Source organism: Quercus lobata, chromosome 3 (assembly GCF_001633185.2).
Source record: "Quercus lobata isolate SW786 chromosome 3, ValleyOak3.0 Primary Assembly, whole genome shotgun sequence".
Classification (NCBI taxonomy): domain Eukaryota; kingdom Viridiplantae; phylum Streptophyta; class Magnoliopsida; order Fagales; family Fagaceae; genus Quercus; species Quercus lobata.
Window position 1 is genome coordinate 26,035,666 of NC_044906.1, and position 24,965 is coordinate 26,060,630.

Here is a 24,965-nt window from a genome sequence, read left to right on the forward strand (position 1 = left end):
TCAATATTGGAGGACTAAGATTCAAAGAAAAAAAAAATATATATATATATATATATATATTTTTTTTGGAGGACTAAACAAACTAGCCTAACAACCGGTGTGCAGTGAGGCCCGTGTTAGGAAATACTAGAGCTTAATTAGTCCAATATTAACAGATTATGGAAAAAAAAAAAGGAATGAAATGATTTATTCAAATTTATATATATATATATATATATCTCTCTCTAAAAGCTGAAGTGTAACATTTATTGAAGCGTAACACTTATTGTTGTTACGCTCCTGTTAAGCCACATCAGCGGTCACATCATCTACTATTTCTCATTTCTCTCCACTACTTCTAACCATAACTTTTCTTTTACCTTTTCATCTATCCACTACTCTCAATTTTAATGTCACTCTTCATCTTTCACTTCTTCTTCCTTTTATTTTGACTCTTCTTATCTCTGTTCTATTACTATAAATATGACATTCTCTATCCCATTCTATACATATTTTCTCACATGAAAAAGGTTATTACTCTCTCTCTCTCACTTATGTTTTATTTTTGTGTGAATTTTTTATTTTTTGTATCTCTACTTTAGATTGATGTATTTATGTGTTCTTTAGAATTTTACTTTGAGTTGCTATTTGGTTTTGGGTTTTTAAGTTATTATCTTTTTTTCTTTTCTATAATTGTTAAATGTTATTTTATTGCATATAAATATAGTTTACAAGAATATAATGTTATTCTATTATATATTATGGTTTGGATAATTTAGTGTTTGGCTTATGACTATATTTTTTATTTGATGCTTCTTCTTCTCATTTTATTTTCTATTTCTCTCCTGAAAAAGGTGATCTCTCTCTCTCTCTCTCTCTCTCTCTCTCTCTCTCTCTCTCTCTATATATATATATATATATCTAAAAGTTGAAGCGTAGCATTTATTATTGCTAAGCTCCTGTTGAGCCACATCAACGACCACATCATCTACCTATTTCTCATTTCTCTCCACTACTTCCAACCATAACTTTTCTTTTACCTTTTTATCTTTCCACTACTCTCAATTTTAATGTCACTCTTCATCTATCTCTTCTTCTTCATTTTATTTTGACTCTTCTTATCCCCGTTCTATTACTATAAATATGATATTTTCTATCCCATTCTATACATATTTTCTCACATGAAAAAGGTTATTACTCTCTCTCTCTCTCTCTCTCTCTCTCTCTCTCTCTCTCTCATATTTTATTTTTGTGTGAATTTTTTATTTTCTGTATCTCTACTTTAATTGTTGTATTTATGTGTTCTTTAGAATTTTAATTTGGGTTGCAATTTAGTTTTGGGTTTTTAAGTTATTATCTTTTTTTCTTTTCTATAATTGTTAAATTTTATTTTATTGCATATAAATATAGTTTACAAGAATATAATGTTATTCTATTATATATTGTGGTTTGGATAATTTGGTGTTTGACTTATAACTATATTTTTTATTTGATACTTCTTCTTCTCATTTTATTTTATATTTCTCTCCCGAAAAAGGTGATTACTCTCTCTCTCTCTCTCTCTCTCTCTCTCTCTCTCTCTATATATATATATATATATTCCTTTTTACAACTTTACTTTAGGTTGATGAATCATTGCGTTTTCTTATAATATACTATTTTGGATTAATACAATTTGGTAGTGTGTTTGATTTTTTAAATTTTCCATCACAAGTCTTCTCTCTCCCTCTTTTAGCTTTTGTTTGATTTTTTTTTTTTTTGACATAATACTTAGTTATTTTGGAAGTGAGATTATGAATTATATCTAAATACAATGTTGGCTATGTATTTGAATGTGTCTATCAACTATTAAAATTAGAGTAATGATATGTCCACAACATTTTCACAACATTTTTACAACAAATCCTAAGTGGCAGATTGTTACTGGTTGTTATTGTTTGGGCAAAAAAGTAATCTTAGTGTTAGGTTCAAATTTGAACCAATAACAATTAACCACCTATGATTTGTTGTGAAAATGTTATAGACGTAACATCTCTCTTAAAATTAAACCGCCCAAGATGAATATTTATACACAATATTTTTATTTTTATTTTTCGTTGATTTATTATTTAGTTATAATATCAAAATTAAAGTAAATGAATACGTAAAGTTAAAACTGCATAAGATGAATTTGTAAAACCAATATATTTATATATTTAATATTGTCAGAAAATTTAAAGTAAAAAATAAGTACTAAAAAGAATACTAATGTGGCCAATGATGTGACAGATGAGAAGGCTCAACAGAAGCATAATAACAAAAATGCGATATGAAGATCCAGTTAAAGGCAATTAAATCTTAATAAATAAAAGTATATGTAGTCCAAAGAAAAAAAAAAAAAGATCCTGTTCTCTTTATGATATACAAACTATTTTCTTTCATTTCGATAGGTGAAGTGTTCAATTTCAGACATAAAGTTTACTTTTTTTCCTACATATTATTTTAAATATTAAATTTATAATATGGTATAGTCCCTTAGGAATGTTTAAGAAATATGCAGTTCCAATTTTATGTATCTATATTAGTAAACAAAACTCAATCAATAGTTAGAAACTATTCCTACGATAAGAAAAATTATAAATATAATAATCTCTTTTTAAGAGAATGAAAATTTTGAATAACATATTTGAAACTCAAATGGTTTAGTTGTACAGGAAAAACAAAAGAGGAAAATATAAAACACGATAATATAATTTATCAAAATATGGACCGCCTAAAAAATGAATAATATCAATCAAATAAATCCAAATAATAAAATGATGATATATTTTTTGAGATAAATAAATGAAAAATAATTTTAAAAATTGTTTAAGTTTTTGGGAGAACAAATTATTTTCCACAAAATTTTGAGAACAAATTATATATATTACTAGCCTCTGAGTGCGGGCTTAAAGGCTAGTTTTATTTAAGGAAGCCAATTAAAGCATTCAAAAATTATAAAAAAAAAAAAAAAATCACATACGTGAATAACATGAAACTAACAGAAAATACTCAATGTAGTGAGCCTATTTTATAAAAACTTTTTAAAGATTCAATAACTTGGGCACCTAGCATGTAGATGAAGAATTTAAATAGAAACTTTGTGTTAATCCTGTGAGACACTTTGAAATAACATCATTCTAAACAAAAAGGAAGCAAAAAAAAATGAAAAAATTTTCTAGACAGCCATTAACAGAAGCCAAAATGAAGAAATATAAATAAAGGGAACCAAAAGAAAGATCTTATTTGTAATATTAGATGCAAAATCATTGAATTCAAAAAAGAAAAAGAAAAAAAAAAGAACAATTTGAAATTAAAGAAGAGAAATAAATACCAAACAAATAGAAATTGTCATGCGGCAAGAGAACCAAATACAAATTGTGAAGTCAGGATTTCATCAAATAGGTGTTAATTGGTTGTTGGTGAGATATTGACAAAGCAGGAGGAGCCAGTGGCTTGAAACATAATCGCAGCTATGTTGTGCCCTTCTTGATTTGGTGAAAGCATGATATCAAGAGTATGGCTGTGACAGTAACATCTCATTATCACAAATACAAATTTGGGAGGCATTTAATATAAGAAACCAAAACAAATATTTAAAAACGGTAATTTAATACTATATGAAATAGGAAAACGTAAATATATACTAGCCTCTGAGCACGCGCTCACGCACGTGCTCAGAGGCTCTTCTATTTTTTGGGTAAGGGTTAATTTAGAGCATTTATTATAATTTGGGATTACTATATTTTCCAATTACCAAAAAAACCTAGGGGTGTGATGAGTGTCATGTGTGGAGAAATAATTTTCCAATCACAATAATTTTTCAGCACAAAAAAATCTAGGGGTGTGATTGGAAAATTATTTCTCCACACATGACACTCATCACACCCCTAGGTTTTTTTTGTGATTGGAAAATGTAGTAATCCCAAATTATAATAAATGCTCTAAATTAATCCTTACCCAAAAAATAGAAGAGCCTCTGAGCACGCGCGTGCTCAGAGGCTAGTTTTTTGCTAATAAATTTTGTAAGGTTATATGTAATGAATAAATAAGAAAAGAGGAAAATTATCTTATGAGAGATTCTCATGAAACCTCTCTCCTACATTATGTGTGGGTTTCCTATACTGTCGTTACATGTCTCCCACAAACCCACCTAAAATGTTTTTCCTTTTGATATGTTTGTAGTCATTTTGTTTGGAATTTTTTTTTTTAAGCTTCATAAAATTTATTTGTTACTAAAATTTTGATCCGCCTTATATTTTTCTTTTTCACAATCTCCCTACTAAAATGTTTGGATAATCAAATTTAATGGTTACTAAAATATACTCAGAATTATCTATATCACTCTTAGCTAACTTGCACTCTCAAATGACAAAAAATAAAAAATAAAAAGGGAATAATATAAAAAATAAAAAATGAAGAATATAATGCAACATAAAAAATGAAAAGAATTCTAAAATGAAAGAAAGAAAATAATCAAACAAAATGGTATATGCCATTCAGTTAGTAAAATGTAAACAAAATGATTTCAAAAATTTGTTTGTGCCCTCTACTAAGTCCACAATCAAAAGGTAGTTTCTCAATAAAATGAATAAATGGTAAAAAAAAGTCAGCTACTTACAATACATAATATTTACTTTAAAAAAAATACATCTTTCTTAGATCGAAAGCCAGGGCAGTCAATTGTTCTCCCATCTTGCTAATATCCTCATGCTCTTTGCACATGTACATAACATCTGCAAGAAAAAAAAAATGGTAAGACCTGGGCTCCACACAAAGCACAAAATGGTGTTGTAGAATAGAGGCCAAAGATGCAAATGTTCAATCCGAAATAAAACCAAATAAATTGTGCAAGCAAAGGAATGATCAAGTGGCACAACCATCCATTGAGTTCCATTGATTTTCTTATGAAATCAAAGAATTAATGGGATTTTGAGGAATGCTCTGCATATTGGGTTCCACAGTTTGCTAACAGCACCACACGTGGTCTTGCCTAGCTTGCAATTGAGATTAAATCCATTTAAATTTTTGTTCAAAAAAAATTCTAAAATAAATTTATTACAACATAAATAAAAAGAAACCCTACTCACCATATATTCTGTATGACAATGGTTGCAACCCGAGGCTTTAAAAATTGGATAACAATGAATGGAACTCAAGAGAAGACATGTTGAGAGCAAAAACAGATAATTTTTTTGATACAACGTGGCTTTTTTCATTAGGTTTTTTGTTTTCAATTTTTATCAATTTAAGATTTTAAACCATTTCTTATGATTTAGAGATAAAGATAAGTTTATTAAATTAAGGGAATTTCATTAGGTTTTTTTTTATTTTTTATTTTTTTTTATTTTTACTGAACGTGAGGTTTTTTCTAAGAATAAAATATTAGAAATTTTACCATTTAGTTGTGTTTTTTTTTTTTTTTTACTCAACGTGAGGTTTTTTTAAGAATATAATATTAGAAACATGTGTTAGAATAAGTGGGTTAGTAGAAGTGTTCCTATCTTGTAGGTAATGTTTTGTCAAATTTATCTAAAATTTAGGACTTTTTAAATTGATAATTTTACATGTCTAACCCTACTATTTTACATGTCCATTCCAATGACTCCTCAATGCAATCTAAAAAGTTTGTGCATACGTGAACCTAAAAGAGATAAAAGAATTAGGGTTAAACCAAGTATTTTTTTTTTTAAACTTTAATTAACAAACCAATGTTAGCGTGCATGTTATTAAAGATAATAGCTTAAGTTTGTTAGAGTTTGTGTTTGATTTAAATTTTGATGAGATCATTTTTCCTGAAAATCCTATTAAAATTGTTCAGAATAAAGATACATATCTAACTCCCTACAAAATAGGACAACTTTCTGTTAGTTTTCAAAGCAAACTCACCTCACGTTCTCTCTCTCTCTCTCTTTTCTTTTTTCTTTTTTCCTTTTTTCTTTTATCCAGATTTATTTTTTTTTATTTTTTTAAACTTCACTTTCCTTACTCAGGTTTAAAATTATTCAGTCACCACCAACATTTCAAAATTAAATTTTTTTTTAAAAGAAAAAGAAAAAAAAAAGAGTTAACGTGATACATATAAAAAAAAGTAGAACTCAAGGTTACTACCTACCTAAATAAAAAAATTTAACGCCAAAAACATATACATTCAGTCACCACCAACATTTCAAAATTACATTTTAAAAAAAAAAGAAAAAAAAAAGGATAGTTAACGTGATACATTAAAAAAAAAATGTAGAACTCAAGGTTGCTACATACCTAAATAAAAAAATTTAACGCCAAAAACATATACAATGATGGTAAAAATATATACATATATATATATATATATATATGAAGAAGGAAAAAAAAAAGAAGTGAAGTGAGGAAAGAGAAGGAAATAGTAATTGATCATTTATATGAAACTATTTTTATTTCAATTCAAAATTTTTAAATAAAATGTAAACAAAGGCTATTAAAGGAGGTAAGGGAAGTCATACTGTTTAACTGTTTACGAATGATTTTGAATGCTTCTTTTGTAGCATAAGGCAGTGTCTTTGGATCACAATACCTACAACATGAAATGACAATTCATTAAGAAGTGCAATGGTAGAGTATATGAAGGAACCATTTATTTCAAAATTACATTTAAAAAAAAAGAAGAAGAAAAAAAAAAAGTTAACGCGATACATATAAGAAAAAAAAAAGTAGAACTTAAAGAAAGTCAATCATAAACAAAAGAAAAGAAAATAAAAAGGAACTTGCAAAAAATAGAACCTGAAAATTTGTTGAAGCCTTTGACAGTAAATGTCTTTAATCTGAAGGAAAAGAAAGGAGGATGTAGAGTTAAACTAAATGTCTTCAATCTGAAAAGAAAAAAGAGAGAGAGAGAGAGTGAGATAAAAACTGCAAAGCGTACGTGAGTTTGTGGTTTTAAAATGTAGGAGTTTTAATTTACATATCTATCCCCGGTAGTTGAAAACTTGTAAGTGGGTATGATGAGGGTATCTTAGGCATGAAAAATGTAGAATCCAAACAGGGGAAGCCCCTTAAATAGTAGTATAGATATAATAAAAAAAAAAAAAAAAGAAGAAAATAATCGGATAAGTAAAAGAAAATTATTTGCTCATATATACTTATTTGGTCAGGTAATCACGTCTATTTCCAACAAAGCAATTTATACATATTCGGATTTGTTTAGTTTGATATTTCTAGAAGAAGAAGAAGGGTATAGCTTCTAACTAAAAAAATAAAAACCAGAAATGTAAAAGAAATTAATAAAAGTTGTTCTCAGGAAGTTAATAGAGCAGTTTAAAAACCAACGTAAGTGTATTGGGAGTGTGGTCCTATTTTTTAGATAGTGTTTTACATGGAAGTTAAATTTTTTTTTTTTTTTTTTTGCAATAACAACATTTTTTTTTTTTTAATTAGCTGATGTATTTTTACAAATAAACGTGTGTTTTTTTTTAATTTTTTTAATAAATGGATAAAGTAATTTGAAAACTATCAAGAGAGTGGTCATATTTTGTAGGCAATATTTTAGTGGGAGTTAAAGATATATTTTTAATGAGTTGCCCTTGCTTAAACGTAGGTTGTAGAGGTTTTTTGGAACACACACACACACACACACACACACACACATATATATCTTATCTATTCTCTATATATTAAGAGGATTTAGAAAATTAGTTTTTATTTTTTTTACTATAAAAAATACCCCTAAATTAATTAACTAACAATTTAAAAATGGGGTTAAAATAGTAAACTGACAAAAGAAAGTTAGTTATTGTTTTTTTTACTATAAAAAATACCCCTACCTAAAACTTAAAAATGAAGTTAAAATAGTAAATTGACAAAAATAATAAATTTCTACTTGTATGTTGAAATGTGTTCCTACATCTAATAAATTCCTACTTCTACTCAATAGCTTAAAAAACTCCCCACGTATTTACCTTCTCCACATTTTTTGAATAGAATTTCTCATAAAAAAGAAACGTGTACAATAAAACTTCCCCACATATTATTCCTAATTGAAATAGATTTTTTGTCAATTGCACATCAACAACAAACGCATAATACTCATCAGATTTTCATCATAACCCTAGGTTATTTATTTTTTTTTTTTTTTTGATTCGAAGATATAGTAATCCCAAATTATAATGGATGTAAATTATTAAAATTTACCCAAAAAATAGAAGAGCCCCTAGGCATGCACGTGAGCGCGTGTTCAGAGGCCAGTATATATTATAATTGTATAAAAACATGAACATGGATTCGGTTTGGACTTTGGACGTGGTATTGTTTTTTTTTTTTTTTTTTTTTAATAATAAATTTGGATGTGGTATTTAAAATTTTATGAATTGTTTTTTTATCCTCAAGTTTTAACTTCAGTTTTTTTAGTTGTAGTTATCCGAAAGGTTTGTTAAATATTTGAAAGTAAGGTTTTTTTTTTTTGGATAAATTTGAAAGTGGGTTTTTTTTTTTTTTTATTTTTGGGAAAGGTTTTTTTTTTTTTTTTTTGGGAGAATTTTTAGGAAAAGTTGAACATGATTTTTTTTTTTTGATAGAATTTGAACGTGGGTTTAAAATGTGGCATTTGAAATTTTTGGATTTCTTTTTTTGTATATGATTGATTTCTACTTTTTAGTATTTTTTTTTCTTCAAAATAAGAACAAACAGATTTAAAGGGAAAAAAAAAAAAAAAAAAAAAACCAAACGTGAGTTTGAATGTGGTATTTGAAATTTTTTGGATTTCTTTTGGATATGATTGATTTCTACTTTTTAGTATATTTTTCCTTCAAAAAAAAAACAAAGAGATTTAAGGGAAAAAAAAAAAAAAAAAAAAAAACGTGAGATGAGAGAGAAACCGGGTGTTAAAAAAAATGTTTAATTTTTTTTTAATTTTTTAATTTTTTTATGCAAAGAAAAAAAAAGTTAAATCTTGATTATGGAAGGAAAAAAAAAAACTGAAGAAAAAAAAGTGAAAACTTGGAGTAATGCTTAAAGTTGAACGTGGGAGTTAAATATTGCCTATTTTGTAGGCAAGGTTATAGGTGAGAGTTAAAAGTAAGTAAAATCAAATGGCACCGAAGGAAATGATCAAAATCTAGAGCGTGCTGATACGCTTCGTACATCTCAACTGTTTAACCAGGGGAGTAGCCAAGGAAATGATCAAACACATTTTTTAAATAAGTAATCAATGAATTTTGTGAAAGAGGAGCGGTGCTCAAAATCTAGAGCGTGCATATTCTATAGAGACAGGTTTCATTGCAAAAATAACCACTTAAAATGGAATAATTTCCTTTGGATCATTATCACCCGTATAATAAAATCAAATGGCACCGAAGTAGGGTAAGAATTCTGCTCAATGCAAGAAGAGCCAAAAAATGAAAGTAGATGAAAATGAAGTAATATTAAACCACATCTGCTCCAAATAGACTGCTAGGAATGTTTATAGAGATGTCAGAAGCCAATCATCATAGTGGATTACAACAAAGTCAAAGTCAAAAAATTTTGATGTTATTGTAATGAAATAAAAGAAAACATAATAAATTCAATGTTTCATATTCCACATATGTATTGCCAAGGCTACAAAGAAAACTATAGCAACTTACACTTGATTATCATTTTGCATAATCCAGAGAAAATCAGCTTGCCTAGTAAACATTTGGGACCGAAGGTCTTGGTTTCCCAAGGACTGAGGAGAAGTACAAACCAACTATCATAGTAGTCTGGCACAAGACGAGTCAAACAACTTGCTTTAGCCTTCCTTGAATATTAATCCAAACCATGGTGCATTATTCTGAGCCACATTTGGAGTAACAAGCCTGCAAATATAACCTAATATTTAAACATAATACATGCCTAAAAAAAATATTATATCTTCGGCAGAGGGAACCCCCAAACACATAGTCAAACATATTATAGCATTCATTGAAGTATAAGACACCTCAACAACCAACCCGGAACACAATTTGATGATTATGCTTCTTCCAGATAACCACAAGACAGCAAAATAGGTGAATCTACACATGGAGCAACCTCTAACACTGTAGGTATCAACAGACCAACAATGCACCAAGCTGCGTGAGGAATGCTGCAACCCATGAAGATCCTGCAGCCCATCCTTGGTTTTGAAACAAGCATGATGCGTAGCTCCATCAATCATCTTGAAAACGTGTCTCACATTAAAAATTCAACCTAATGTGTACTTGGGCAAACAAGTTTTTAGGAGTTAACTAGTACTGTCAAATTCCTTCATTTGACTTCATTTCTATCCAAAAAATCAATTTCCATCATTAAGAATTAATAAATCACCAAAACCAGATTTTGTAATTCCTTCTTCCCTTTTAAACTTCAAGAAGAAAAAAAATTAATTTTATGGCCAAAGGCACAGTAACAAAATCTGCAGTTTAAATTCTTCCAAAATAGGATTAGGAAAAAGGTCCACATATGGCCAAAAATTGAAAGAACATAAAGAAAGGCCCACACTAAACATCTTGTTGACTAGTCCAGAACAGTGTCACCCCGGGACTAAACATCATAGGAAATAGCCATCAAAACTCAAAGATCCCTAGTTTCCCTAGCCCTAGCTTTATAAACAGAATTAGGCGATAACATTGCTGTTTTGATTGGTAAATACTAATCATTTGCACATTTCAGATTAAATCCATAACTTCAGCATTCATCCCTAGTCTATGAGAAGCAAAGGAGTAGCCCTTTGGTAAAAAAAACCAACTGCCATACAGACTATCAATCTTAACAGAGATATAAACAAGGAGTAGCCCAGGGAAGTGATCAAACACTTCCTTTTTAAAGTATTAATGAATTATGTTAAAGAAGTGGAGTGCTCAAAATGCAGAGCTTCTTACAGAATTACAATCATAAACGTAAATATCCCAAAAAAAATCATAGTACAACATCCAAATTGCAGATGTAGGAAAGTAAATTTGGTCTTTATAACTGATTTCTTCATGCCTTCAAAGGTTCAGTAACTCCAATTGTCCACATAAGACAATGAGGAACTGCCAACCGAATGATGATATTTATGTTATGACTATGAGTACCATTCCAGCAAGAATAGGCATCTAACAACTTCTTGACATCAACCGATGTACCCCAAAAGCATCAGAACAATGGACCACAAGTCATGACCTACTAAGAAACTAACCAAAGATGGTCTACTGATTTACAACTTCCCTTGCATATATACAGTGCCAGTCGACCAAGACCATTGATGTGCATCTTGACAATGAGGGTTCCATGAATGACAAACCCATTTCCTTTCTCATTGTAGATCTGAAAAGGCTCTGTGACATTGTGAGGGACGAGAACTCTGAGGCTTTGAGTCACTCTGGTGGAGTAGAAGCATTGGCTGTGATTCTTGAAACAGACATAAAGGGAGATATTAGTGATAATATGGCTGATCTTATTCGTAGAAAGAATGTTTTTGTTGCTAATAAGTAACAAAAGTCACCTGCAAAAAGCTCCTCAGTTATGTATTTGAAGCGTTTGAGGACACCACTGGTATTTTACTTTCAACCTGTGCTATACTTTCTCTGCCTCGGCTGGAAAGATTGGTAGTATCATGGTGGGAGTATTATTGTTGCTGTCATTCTGGTTGTTGTTGTTTCTGCTGTCTGTAACTTCAAGTAATCCAGGCAATTTGAAAAGCTCTCTCAATGAGCATCAGGGTCGACATAGTGAGGCACGGGAGGCACCAACATATTTCAATGCACTTTTTGGTATTGTTGCTGGCTGTTACTCTACTCTGGCTTATTCTATGATGTGCATGATGGTTGATAATGCCTTGGCTAGTCACAATCTGGATCAGGCATAACAATCTGCACTGACAAAATGGGCACCTTTACATTAAATGAGATCAAGGTAACAGGATTTTGCCTTTAAATAAGCAATAAGGGAAGGTAATTCCACAGAATAGAATCATATATTCTTGATATAATGCAAGAAGGAGTTGGTTTAAGAAAAACCAAGTACAATTTAAAACATAGATTCTCAATTGGTTGTGACGATTTCTGGGAGCTCTACCAAGAAACCAATACTTTCTTGTGCTGTTTTTGATACGAATATTAATGAAATCTATAATCCATGTCGAAGACTTTAAGTCAGGGAATTACTACAAGGGAGCTCCTGAGACTAAGGGATAAAATTCCAGAAATTGCTTTTAGCTAGCCTTTAATATGACATGAGAGCAGAAAGAAAAGCTATACCCTGCCCAGTATTTTAAATAAGACCAGCCCTATGACAAATTAAATACCTACTTCAAAGTAATTATTAGTTTTACCAAGTATCAAAAACTTGTGCTAAAGTTTGAAGGTAAAGTCATTCTTCCTTGAACTTTCTTAGGCATACAGTGAGAAATAAAAGGCAAACACTATCAAATAATAAACATCATTAGTTTGAGAAGCTCATTACAAAACTCAAACATTAATAAATCAGACAACTTGCTCCAACTTAACTAACCAGAATATCATTTGATGTTACTTATATGTTATCATATTTAACAAATCAGCAACATAGAGAGCCTTAAATCACAATGAAGAATTTGCAAACCAAACTCAGCACAAAGTGACCTCATGTTTACTCCCATATTGAAACCAAATTGCAATACCAACAATTATCAAATTTTAGGGAAAACACACACACAAACAGTTACATGCACAAGTTACAAGAAATACATTATTTAACTGCATAGGAACTTGTCTGCCATCTTTTCATCAGTTGCATAATTGGTATAGAAAGATGATTGATTATCAATAAACCAGACTGTAAATTTAATTTGCTTCAACAAGAAGAAATTATCAGGGTACTTAGCTCCCAAGGTTTTACAACAATGTTTAGGTCATATTACAGCTAGGTAGATTAGTAGCTCTAGCAAGAGAACAGCAATACACCAAAAAGAAAATGAAGATTTATTTCTTCCTAAGTAGGATATTAAAAAAAATGAAATTACATGTGTCCCTTCCTGAACACCTCATCTGATGTGGCTGGGGCAGTAGAAGCTAACCAGATCATGTTTAAGTCAAACCAAAGGGTGGCCGTTGCCTCCCATGGGATTGAATTTTTAAAAATTTCTTATATGTATATAGATAATCCTTTTTGTTGTACACCCCAGTTCTTCTAATTTAATAAAATGGTCCCCTTAGGTTTTTGCAGATTTTACAAACCCTTAATCCAATTCAAAAGTCACAGGCTTTGATGGGATTGACATAACATCAATGCTCTAACATATAAATTGTTGGTCTTTATTAAAGAATTTTTACTTGCCTTACAAATTATATTTTTAGACATACCTTATTCAAAATATACATATATTTTCCTTCAAAAAAAAAATTTTGTTCATTAGAGAGGCAGGCAATGTAAATAAAATTGGACTCAATAAGGCAGCTAACCAAGAAGAGAGAAATTGAAGAATGTATCATCAATCTTTTATAAACATATTCCGCTGTATATATAAAGAAGTTAATTAATTTGGTGACATTTATAAGCTAATGCCTTAAATTTTGGGTGTTGTGGCTTCCATGAAGATATACATGCCCTGGCCCAGGCACTAACAATCTCATGACCAGGTGGCAAGCTGCATATAATTCCATCCAGGCCACTTACAAGCCAACTTGTGGACAAGTCACCTTTGACAGGGCTTATATAAGGTAACTGTTTAAAGCTCAAAATAAGTTTTAGTTCAAATTGCAAGAAAGCGAATTATAATTGTAGAGTTTTCATATGTTTAATTCAAGAATATCCCAAGCAGAGTAACATACAATACTCATGAACATACCTCAATGGCCTAAGCCAATACTGAGAGATTGGAGTGAGGGCAATCAGGTAGTTGAATTGAAATTGCAGCTTTGTCTTTGCCTTTTCACTCATTTGTTAAGAGCATTCATCTTTTCTGCAAACAAGTTTGCATGTCTCTTAAGCATAAAGCTTCTTCACACATATAAAAACATCAGGATATAAAGTTAACAGTTTACCTTATCAGCCTTTGTCCTTGTTAATATTTTCTTTAAAGTTCTATAACTTTCAATTCTTCAAAGCACTGAATCAGATTATCGAAACCCAAATCTTAGTTTCTTGAAATACACTTCTTCTATTTGGTCATTTAATATATTTCACAATACATTGGCATTTTCTACATGATTGTGTTTATTAGATAATGTGGTTAAGATATCACTAAGTGATTCTTCCAAATCTACAAGCACCCACCAATAGCCATATGGAACATGTAAACAAAGTCCATTTCTGCTGTTAGCACTATATGGTTAAATGATAAAATTTACCATGTTCTAATAGTTTAAACTTTTAGAAGAATCAGTAAATTTAGCATGGTATGAGAGTAGGAGGTCCTAAATTCAATCCCTATCTCCTCCACTAAATGACAACGAATTGGCTCAACTACATAGGCTGAATGTAGGGACTTAGAACCTTTCTAGAGACACTAAAAGCCAATCCTCCAATGGTTCTACACAAAAGGCAAAGCTAAAGAATAATAGCTGCAGATGTTGTAACAGAAGAGGAAAAAACAGAATAAAAGAAATCAATATCTAACTCCATAATTTATGAATACTAAATTTCACATATGTATGCAATTACGATGAATAAGAATTGAAAATTGAAACATCATCAGGAGAATTATAAATATGACCAATCACATCCCCTCTATTACCAACAAGGTGCTGACTCTTACTTTGTGAGTAACAGGACAAGACAAGCAGCTTGATCATACCTAAGCATGACTTAAAGCAACAATATCATGTTTAGGCTAACCACTATCCATTGATGTTGGTTGAAATCATAGACATTATGTCCACAGAAATGAACAAAAAATTAAACTAAAAAAACCACAGCATGCAATTTTTAATAGATGAAATGAGAGCACATTTGTTTCTTTGATACTCTAAATCTTCTTACTCATAGACATATTTTAAACTCAAGTATTAGAGATGAAGTGCAGGATGGATGATCATGCATGTCACTGTAGCAGTCACAATTGGTAGTGGCAATTCCAGAAGGTCAACCTCTGGCAGTTATTCTGAAATATGGCATATTCTACAAAGTGCATGATGGCTGATCACACCCTGGTTCAAGAACCTTCTGCTCGTGACACAATGGATTGAGCCACAACAAATCTGCAGTCACAAAACAGGCATCTGATGGCGCATGAGATGAAGCTAACAAAATTTGGCTTGGTAAAGAAGCAATGAGAGAATGTACTTCCTAAGAAAAAGCACCAAATGTTCTTGATCTAACCAGATTTCCAAATGAAGAAGAAGCCAAAGCAGAATTTGGCTTGCAAGTTGGTTTTACAATGAAGTTTGCTGCAATTCAAACAGAACAATCCAAAAGATAAATACTCAACAATAAGCTATAAAAATAATGACTATCTCTAGAGCAGATTCATCCGACTACAAAAAAGAAAGAGAAATAGCAATCCAATTGTTTAATCTTTACCGTATTTTACCATTTCATATATATACTGAAACTCCTCTCTATAAAAGAAAGAGAGTGAGTTCATTCATTCAGCCCATAGAAACATTTTATCAAATACCTGGAATGCTTACCTTTGTACACTCTACCACAATTTGCGATTCTCTTTGGCCATTGGCATTCCCATCTTGCCGTTGATGTTTATGCCACGTCTGATAGCTCTTCCATTCCCATCGTGATCTTTGAGAACCACAGCCAAGCCTACATTGTTTTGATCACATGATGCATCAAAATTAAGTTTTACCAATTGATCAAGTGGTTTGGTCCAAGCACTTCCCCTGTTTTGCTCTTTGGTGAGTGATCTCAAGTAAAACTCATACTGTTTGTTCAAACGATGGGCTAACTGGTTTATGTTGGCTTTAGAGTTTGAAAACAGAGCTTCCTCTCGAGCCATCCAAAGGATTTTCATTGCCACTACTGCAAACAGTGTGAACTCATCTTGGGTAATTCTTTCTGCAAGTAACTCACTTGGGGGGTCAATTATATGTTCAACAAATTCCATAACAGACTGAGCTTGGATCTTTTCGACTCGAAAACCCCATCTACCACCATACCATACTCCTTTGGCATAGGGACAGGTTTGAAATAGATGTAAAAGAGAATCTTCTACTATCTCACAGAGAGGACAATGGGCATCTTGGGTTTTTAAGCATCCGACAAGCTTTTTCTCAAAGGGGAGGACTTCGGCAGCCACTCTGCATAAAAACATTTTTAATCTTTCATCAAAGGGAAGTTTGAGTCTTTCTTGAATTCTTATTTGGGCCACCTTATTTGCTGCGGAGTTGCAAGGAGGACAAATGCATTGTACATGGACTCCACACCTTTCTATTGTAATGTTTGCAATTTTAGGATCAAACTCTGTACATTCACATAGAATCTTAATTTCATTCCAATCCTCCAGAATTATGTCTTCCAAAGAGCTATCTCGTATATAGGAGAACCACATAAAAGATAGTGAATCTATTGAAAACTTAGTAGACACGAGCAATCTTTCAAAACCATTGATGTACATGTAGATAGAACAATTAAACAGATACAATCTATATGTCACATCCTTCAGTTCCACTTTTAGTGCCACACAGATAGCAAATGATGGAAGTTTTCGACCGACCGAGAATGATACAAAACTTCCAACACTTTGATGGTTGAACCACCCCTTTGGAATCTTACTTCCTGGAAGTCCAAGTGAATAATCATCATAAAGTTCCCATGTCGAGTCCGTTTCAAATTCTGGTACAGATTCGTTGTCCGCTTCAGGATTAGAGTTCGTTTCAAATGCAGAGCCCGTTTCAGATGTAGCTTCATCGAAATCAAATTCTGATTCTGATTCAAAGTTTGTTTCAGAATCAGAATCCTGATGCCGTATTCCCCTTGCACGTACAATATTTTGTTAAAGCCCTATAAATTCTCCAAACTGCTTGCCATTTGCAAAATTAAGAAACTTCAGTTTAGCAAATTTAGTAATAATCTTCAATTAACAAAAAAAAATGCTATAACTTTGAGAGAAAGAAAGAGAGACCTGATTCAATAATCTTCTTCTTGATTGTGAATTCAACGAATTACACCCTATTGCATATACCTCTTGTATACAATGTGGAAGTCTTGGAATTTTCGGAAGGTTCTAGCAAAAGTAAAGCCTTAGAATCTTTAATTGGAGAAATATGATAGCAATTTCAGGAAGGGTAGTAAAGTTGCTGTAAGAGATATGTAGACGTTCTAAATTGGGGAAGAAACCAGGGGTATCCATGGCTTTTGGAAATTCATCACAATCATACATAAAGAGGCACCTAAGATTTTGTAAATCAGAGATGTTACTTGGAACATCTTTCACGTTTTTTAAACTTATTGATAACTCACGAAGGCCAGTGAGATATCCTATTGATGAAAACAATGCTAATCTTTCCGTTCCTTGCTCAAGACTTTCAGAGCCAAAGAGATAAAATCTTTTAAGAGATTTCAACTGGAGCTTTGTTGGTAAAATTCTAAGATTTCGACATTCATTAAGATTCCAGTATTCAAGCTTTTCAAGAAGTCCAACGGACTGATGAACCTCAACTAAATTTATGCCTTTAAAATGCTCCAACTTCTTTATGTTCGGGGCAATCACTGATAAGTCAGGTATTTTTGTAATATTTTCACAAAATGCGAAATCCATATATTTTAATGTTTTGAATCGGCACCTCTGCAAAAGAAGAATTTTTTTTTTAATTTATTAGTAAAAAGAAAACAAAATAAGGCTACGAGCTCATTTCAAAAAAAAAAAAAAAAAAAAAAAAGCTCAGAGCATATATTAAGAAATAATAACCGTTCAATTATGAATTATAATACACACTTCTAAAATAAAAATGCTAAAGGTATTACAATTTTATAAACAAAAAGCATACAAATTAATGTGGCAATAAATGTGATTGGTAGGCTTCAATCACTTCATAAGTAAATATTTGAATTGTTTTTTTTATAATTTGTGATACATCAATTTGTATGTTCAATATAGTAAAACTTGTAATATCTGTAGCACTATTCTTTTTTTTTTTAAATTTAAAAAAAAAAAAAAAACATTTGTCAATAGTTCATTGATTTGCACCATAAATTCTTTTATGGTTATGTGTACATTTTAAAATATTTGTGCACAATTTGATTTTATTTATTAAAAAAATTTATAGAAATTTTATTTTATATAGTAATAAATGCATGGTTTGGTTTTAGCAACCAAAAAAAAAAAAAAAAAAAAACCTTAACTTATTCTCTAATGGTACTCATTAACCAAAAAAAAAAAAAAAACCTAATAAGAATTTATAAATGCAATGATTATACCTCGAAATGCTCGTCCAATTCAATGTGGCTCTGTCGCATGTTAAGTGCAACGAGTTTTATAGGTTCAAAGGTGGACGGCAATGACGATAAAGGAAATTCATTCCAATCAAGTAACCTTAACCCATTGGGAAGAGATTTAATGTCTTCACAAATTACATTGTGAATGGTTAAATATTTGAGACTTTTCATCTTTCCAAGATCCAATTGCATCTTTCTTGGTTGTGGCAAGGACAATGTTATGCCTCGAATTTCATCTAATCCCTAATTGGACAAAGAATCACATGAATCACGTTAGACAACAGAACATATGATTATTAAATTTAAAACAAAATTATCTTCAACATTAAAATGATAAATCAAACACAATAAGAAAAAATTAATTAAATTTGCATTGTGAGAAAAGGGAAAAGGTAAATCAAAAGGACTTATACCGTATCTCTATTTAGTACTTCAGGAGCATCCTCATAACACAATAGCCTTCTATGTTTTTTTGACACTTCTGATTCTTGTCGAGCTATTTCCAAACCCATTTGTTGTATCAAGTCATGCATCAATAATTTGTCATCTTTTGCAACAACTATGAGAGATTTATCGATAAGTTTTTCAATATCATAGTATGGGTCATGAGAATTGCAACTTTGTAATATATCTACAGCCAAATTCTTGTGGTATCCTTTAAGAAAACATGCAATATCAAGGAAAATATCCCGTTGAATTTGGTCCAATCCATCGTAGCTTATTTTAAGTACTTCTTGAATATCTGAACTAGGAATTCTTTTGTACTTATCTAATGCACTTTTCCAACACTGTACATTTTTGTCATATAAATCATCACCTATTATTTTTAGAACTAATGGAAGTCCTTTGGCATAACCTATAAATTGGTGTACAAGCTTCAAATAATCTTCTGTAGGCTTGTTTCTTTTGAATGCATGTTGACAAAAGAGTTCACGAGATTCATGATCATCTAATTCCTTAACTTTATAGTAAATTAAATGACAATCTTCTCGTAGAGTACATAGCAACTTTTTCTCTCTTGTTGTGATAATAATTCTACTTCCAGAAGCAAACCAATTGCATTTTCCAAGCAAATTTTCTACTTGGACTAATTTGTCCACATCATCTAGAATTAAAAGAATTTTTTTGTGCTGAAGCTTTTCCATTATCTCATTGATTCTTTTAGATACACCATGCATTTTCAAATTTCTAACCCCTAAGATCTCAAAATAAAGTGCCTTTTGTAGTTGCAGTACACCATCATTTGTTTTTGAACTTTCTCTAACATCCTCTAGAAAGCTACTTCCTTCAAAACGATATGCAATTAAGTTAAAAATAGCTTTTGCAATTGTTGTCTTACCTATTCCTGGAAGACCATGGATCACTAACATGCGAACATCGTTTGACTCAATATCTAAGCAACAACTTATTTCATCTACGCGAGAGTCTATTCCAACTGGGTATTTAACAACAAATACTTTCGAACACTTTAATTTTGCACTTGAGATCCCTTCAAAAATCTTTTGGATAAACGTAAATTGAGGGAGGCTGCCAATCACAAAGCATTAAAAAAAAGTTAGAAATAGAAATATGATCCTAAATTGAATTCAAAATTGTTAATTTTGTTTAGCTTCTAAACTACAACTGAAATTTTGTTAATTAAATTAAATGGCACATAATTCATAGATCTAAACTGTCAATACAAAAACTTTTTTTTTTTTTCAATGTTCAGCTAGGATATCAATATTAGTCTTTTTGCACAAAGATGCAAGGAAAATCTTCTTTGGAAAATAAGATTTTCTAAAGATTATGTGAGAGAAGCTTCTAATTAATTGATAAGTTTCAATCATATATTCTTCTCTTGCTGTCATTAACCGTTGTAGTTTAACTAGTTCTGTAATGAAAGATATGATCAATATATAATAGTTTCATAAAATAAAAAAAATTTAAAAACAAACAAACAAACAATATAGCTTGTGGGAGTTATTTTTTAATAGTAAAATTTTGTGGTGATAATAGAGTAGTGATTAAATACATACTCATTTTTGTAATGCCAATCGGATAAATTCCCAGCTTCATTTAGAGCAGCCCTCCATCTTTGCACCTTGTTCGTGTCATACTTGAAATTTTCTTCATGTTTTGCCAACGCTTCTCCGAACTTCCCCTTTTGGCTACGTACTTCTAATGGATCCACCTTGTAAAAAACTGGAAACACCACTTGGCCATTCTTTTTACACTCAAGAATTTTGATAAGTTCATCCAAATACCAAGTGGAAGTTGCATAGTTTTTAGAGAATACAATTATAGAAATCTTTGAACTTTCTATAACTTCAAAAAGTTCAATGGAAATTTTCTCTCCTCTTTGGAGCTCATCATCCACGAAGGTGTTAATACCTTTATGACGCAAAATGCCATTCAAATTGCTAATAAAACCATTGCGAGTATCTTCTCCTCTGAAACTCAAGAACACATCATATTTACATCGTTGGGTGAAAGACAAAGAGAAGGCTCGTTTATTAGTTCGAGCAGCCATTGTGATTTGGATATATAGACGGTTGAGAAGATCTAAAGGAAAGAGGAGAAAGAAAGAGGTGATGAAATTGAAAATGTTTTAAGAGTTTAAGAAAGCAAAGAGAGTGAAAATTATGAAGAAGAGATTTCTCAATGGGTTTGAGAGAGAATGGGAATGGCAGATTGAAGGAAATGAATGTTAGATTTAGATATTTGTTGTAAGGCAAAGAAGACCAAGAGAGTCAAATGTGAAATTACATTAGTAGCGTACTACTTTCGTAGTTGGTGGCCCAAACGCGTAATAGAAAATTGGCCGTACAAAGTGAAATTCACTTTCAAAATTTCATACCCACCCACCAAGAAAAGATGAAGAAATTTTTTTGGCTACGTGTTTTTCGCTTAATTTTGGAGTGTAGCGAAGGCATTCTGATTCCTTTTCAAGGAAAGGAAGATGCAATTTCTTTTCTTTACACTCTTTTTGTACAGCCTACTCTTTCTTCTTTCCTCTTTTCTTACTCTTTTTGTACAGCCTCCTCTTTCTTCTTTCCTCTTTTCTTTCTCATGAATCTCCTTCTCTTCTTTTATTCTATGACTACAGCATTTTTTATACCATTTTTTTACAAGTATTTTATATGATAGAATATAAATAATTGTTTGTTACTTTTGCATGAATTTATTATTTTTTTCACTACTCATAGTGTGCATTTGGCTCTAAATTAAAAAAAAAAAATTATTTTACTATTCAACTTATTTTTGCTACTATTCATAGGACCTACTGCAATTTTTGGTACTATTTATAGAACTCACTATATTATTTTAACTAACTTTTACCTTTATCTACATTATTTTCAGTAAAAAAATTTCAATTCTAGCAAAATTAGCGGATCCCAAACGGACCCATTATTACTTAGTCAGTGACATAAATAATTGTGTAAAATAAAGTTTGCGGTAATAGAATAAACACAAAGACAAGTCCTACACAATGCTACAACAATAACAACTGTACTAGTGTCTTCGTGGTGGGTACCCACCTCGCTCACACGCACACCTTCTCAAGTTTCAAGTCTCAAACGTTCAGTCAATGTCTACACCTACTCTTCTTTTCACCACCACTTTCACCAGCAACAAACCTTCTCACCTTGCCTCGGCCAGCCTACAAACACCATTAACGACATTCCACTCTCTAAGCCTTTTTTGTTTTCTTGGGTTTTTCTGTGATGAAAATTGTTTATTTAACACAAATAGAGAAACTTTGATGAACTTATTAAAAAAAAGGATTTGATGGATTGCTTTAGGTTTTGTTTGATTTTTCTATTTTAATTTTGGCTATAAAGAGAGTTCAAGCAAACAAACAAATACATAACAAATTGTGATTAATAGAACACAAAAATTGGGACAAAGAAATATTCATTTATTTAATGGGTGAGAATTGACATCCCTATGCAATAAATTTCATTTCTATTGCAAAAACTTCACCTTTCTACAATTTTTTAACTTTTTTTTTTTTTTTATTTAAGGGTTTTAACTCAATCATTTAAAAATATTACACCAAGAGTGCATTTGGCCCCTATTTATTTATTTATTTATTTTTTTGTCTCAACTATTTTACAAATAATCTAACTTTAGTATTTTTTTTTTTAAGTTAGTTTTTAGTTTTTTTGACACACATTTAACATAAAAGTTACCAAAAATTATATTTTTGATAAATGATCCAGTTAACGAGTGCCCTTAGAGCACTTGTTAATTAACTATTTTTAAAAAGTTTTAATACCACTTTTATGGAAAATATAAAAAGTTGTCAAAAAACTATGTCATTTTTTTCTTTTTCCATAAAAAATTAAATTTTTTTTTTTTTTTAAACCTATGCTCTTAGGGCATCCATTAATTTTTCCCTTTGATAAATACTATAAAAATATGCTATTGAAAATAAACTATTCCCAGACACACTTGAGATCTTAAATACTAACATAAACAAACTTTTTTGATAAAGTACACCCTTACACTTCAGATTAAGACCTGTAATGGATTAGCCACCAAAAAAAAAAGAGAGGCCATGTAGTGTGTTTGGGAACAACTTATTTACATATTATTTGTTCATTTATTATATGGCCGGTAATGGTATGGTATCATTCCAGCCACTGAACTAATACAAAGACCCATAAAACGTACGAAATACGATATCATACAAAATCCATATCATTAGCACTAGAGATTTTTCAAGTGTTTCAGTCAATATAAAAAAAAATCATTAAAATATGTTACAAAAAAATCGATTATAAAACATGTTACTTGAGCTAATACATTATGCTAATGTACTTATGCTGATATATGGATTTACACAATATGTAGTTTTAAATTCTATGTTTATAAATATGTAAATATGTATATACACACACAAGGCCAATACTGACTACTTTTGTTTAAAGAATAAAGTGATGATTTCTCTCCCTCCATAATGAGAAGGTATTTGATGTATCAAATATATATAATGCCCCTCTCACATACAAGTGGGTCTCACACTTGTGGGGTCCATCCCATGTGAAAGGGGCCATACGAATGGCCCTTACATATGATACTTTTTCCATAATCACAAGAATCATGGTAAAAAAGTATTTCTTATAATAATATATCAAATTATCCATATATCTTCTCAATAAATTAAAGTGAATATCATGTGATTAGATTTTATGCTTGTGAAGACTTAAATTAATATCAAATTAGTTCAATGTGTATTGTATGAGTATATGTTAAGTTTCACATTGGGCATATTTTGGATTAATCTAAACTTTATAAACAACTACAAGAAAATTCAATTGTGACTGGACTAGTTCTTTTAGAGTATAATGTAAATATTGATAGCACATTTCCTGAGCGTAGTTTTTTTTTTTTTAGAGAGAGTATAAAAAAAGAGAGGAAGTATTATTATTATTATTATTATTATCCTTTTGAACCTATTATGGAACATAAATGGGGATTTCCACTCGCTAGTCACATAATTAAACATTTTTTAGCTATTTTCTTTTTGTTTATAATAATGATAATAATAATAATAATAATCTTTTGCATGATTTTTTGTGTGAGAATCAGACCAAACAAACACAAACCCTGAAAATACCCATAAAATGTTGCAAACATACGATCAGTATTTTTTTCATTTTCTATTTTTCTAAATCTTTATCTATATCTTATTATTTATTTTTAATCTTATTTACTTTTTTTCATTTCATTTTTCAGTTATAAACATCTAAACTGAAGTAAAGGAACATGTAAAGGAAAAACTATATGTAAAGTTAAAACTATCCAAAATGAATATATAGAGACAATATTTTGTTTCAATTTTTCATTGATTTATTATTTATTATAGTATCAAAATTAAAGTAGATAAATATGTAAATTTAAACCGTCTAAGATGAATTTGTAAAGCAAATGTATTTATATATTTGATATTGTCAAAAAAATTAAAGGTAAAAAATAAATAAGAAAAAGAATAGGGAAATTTTTTGCTGCATACTTGTATAAAGCAATTGCCGCATACAGGGTTATGTGGTAGCAAAAAGAAAGGGGCAAGTCCAAAGGTCATGTGCAATCGTTAGACACACGTTGCTTTCTTTTTGCCACCACATAACCCTATATGTAGTTGTGGGGCCCAAATAATTTATGGGCCAGACCCATTTATCCATGGGTAGCCCAAAGACCCAAGCCGAGGAGGGCTATGGCCCAAACTCGATAAATTAAAGTACAAGATAGCCTTGGGATACAGCCGATGACAGTCCAGTCCTCGGCATACCCAAAGTTCCACTGGAAAGAAGGGCAAAAAGGGTATAGGACTAAGCTTGAAGGAAAATCTAAAATATCCAGGGAAAACTGCCCTTATTGCCATTCAATACTCTGCACCTGACAGAGCCGTATTCTTCGACTTTTACAACCACCCCCAACGACTTTGGGTATGGGCTGATGGGACAAGTATCAGTCTTGGAAAGGTTGACCCTATACGTGGACGAAGGACAATGAACGCAGGCTAGTATAAAAGGAAAAATAAGCAACCTAAAAAAGAGGCTGGGAAAAATGGCCAAAAACCAGAGCCTCCCAACCCACCTCCAGGAGAAAGACTCCAGGGGTGAAGAAAACTGAACCATGCATGAACTCCACGAAAAACC

General features: G+C 30.8%; 1 protein-coding gene across 16 annotated transcripts; it reads right to left on the reverse strand.

Moving 5' to 3' along the window:
• Positions 1-10,749: 10,749 nt before the first annotated feature.
• LOC115980074 (TMV resistance protein N-like) lies at positions 10,750-21,046 on the reverse strand. 16 transcript variants are annotated; one of them, XM_031102314.1, is made up of 10 exons: positions 20,337-21,046; positions 18,732-19,845; positions 18,301-18,561; positions 17,006-17,668; positions 15,561-16,900; positions 15,018-15,317; positions 13,974-14,038; positions 13,778-13,891; positions 11,456-11,822; positions 10,750-11,361 (listed from the first exon to the last, which is right to left on the reverse strand). In XM_031102314.1, the coding sequence occupies exons 1-4, from the start codon at positions 20,828-20,830 to the stop codon at positions 17,108-17,110; spliced, it is 2,430 nt and encodes an 809-aa protein (XP_030958174.1). In that variant the 5' UTR covers positions 20,831-21,046; the 3' UTR covers positions 10,750-11,361; positions 11,456-11,822; positions 13,778-13,891; positions 13,974-14,038; positions 15,018-15,317; positions 15,561-16,900; positions 17,006-17,107. The 16 variants fall into 16 exon arrangements, with proteins under 16 accessions (XP_030958174.1, XP_030958172.1, XP_030958162.1 ...); XM_031102312.1 differs by having other exon boundaries at positions 14,911-15,317; XM_031102302.1 differs by having other exon boundaries at positions 13,778-15,128; positions 15,250-15,317.
• Between the last annotated feature and the right edge of the window lie 3,919 nt (positions 21,047-24,965).

Bases quoted from the DNA above. Each gene is read 5' to 3' on its own strand.
- LOC115980074 (XM_031102317.1), bottom strand. From the start codon at position 20,830: ATGGCTGCTCGAACTAATAAACGAGCCTTCTCTTTGTCTTTCACCCAA. The intron at 18,562-18,731 runs GTATAAGTCCTT...TTGTCCAATTAG, and splicing joins AAGTACTAAATAGAGATACG to GGATTAGATGAAATTCGAGG. The intron at 17,669-18,300 runs GTATAATCATTG...CTTCTTTTGCAG, and splicing joins AATTGGACGAGCATTTCGAG to AGGTGCCGATTCAAAACATT.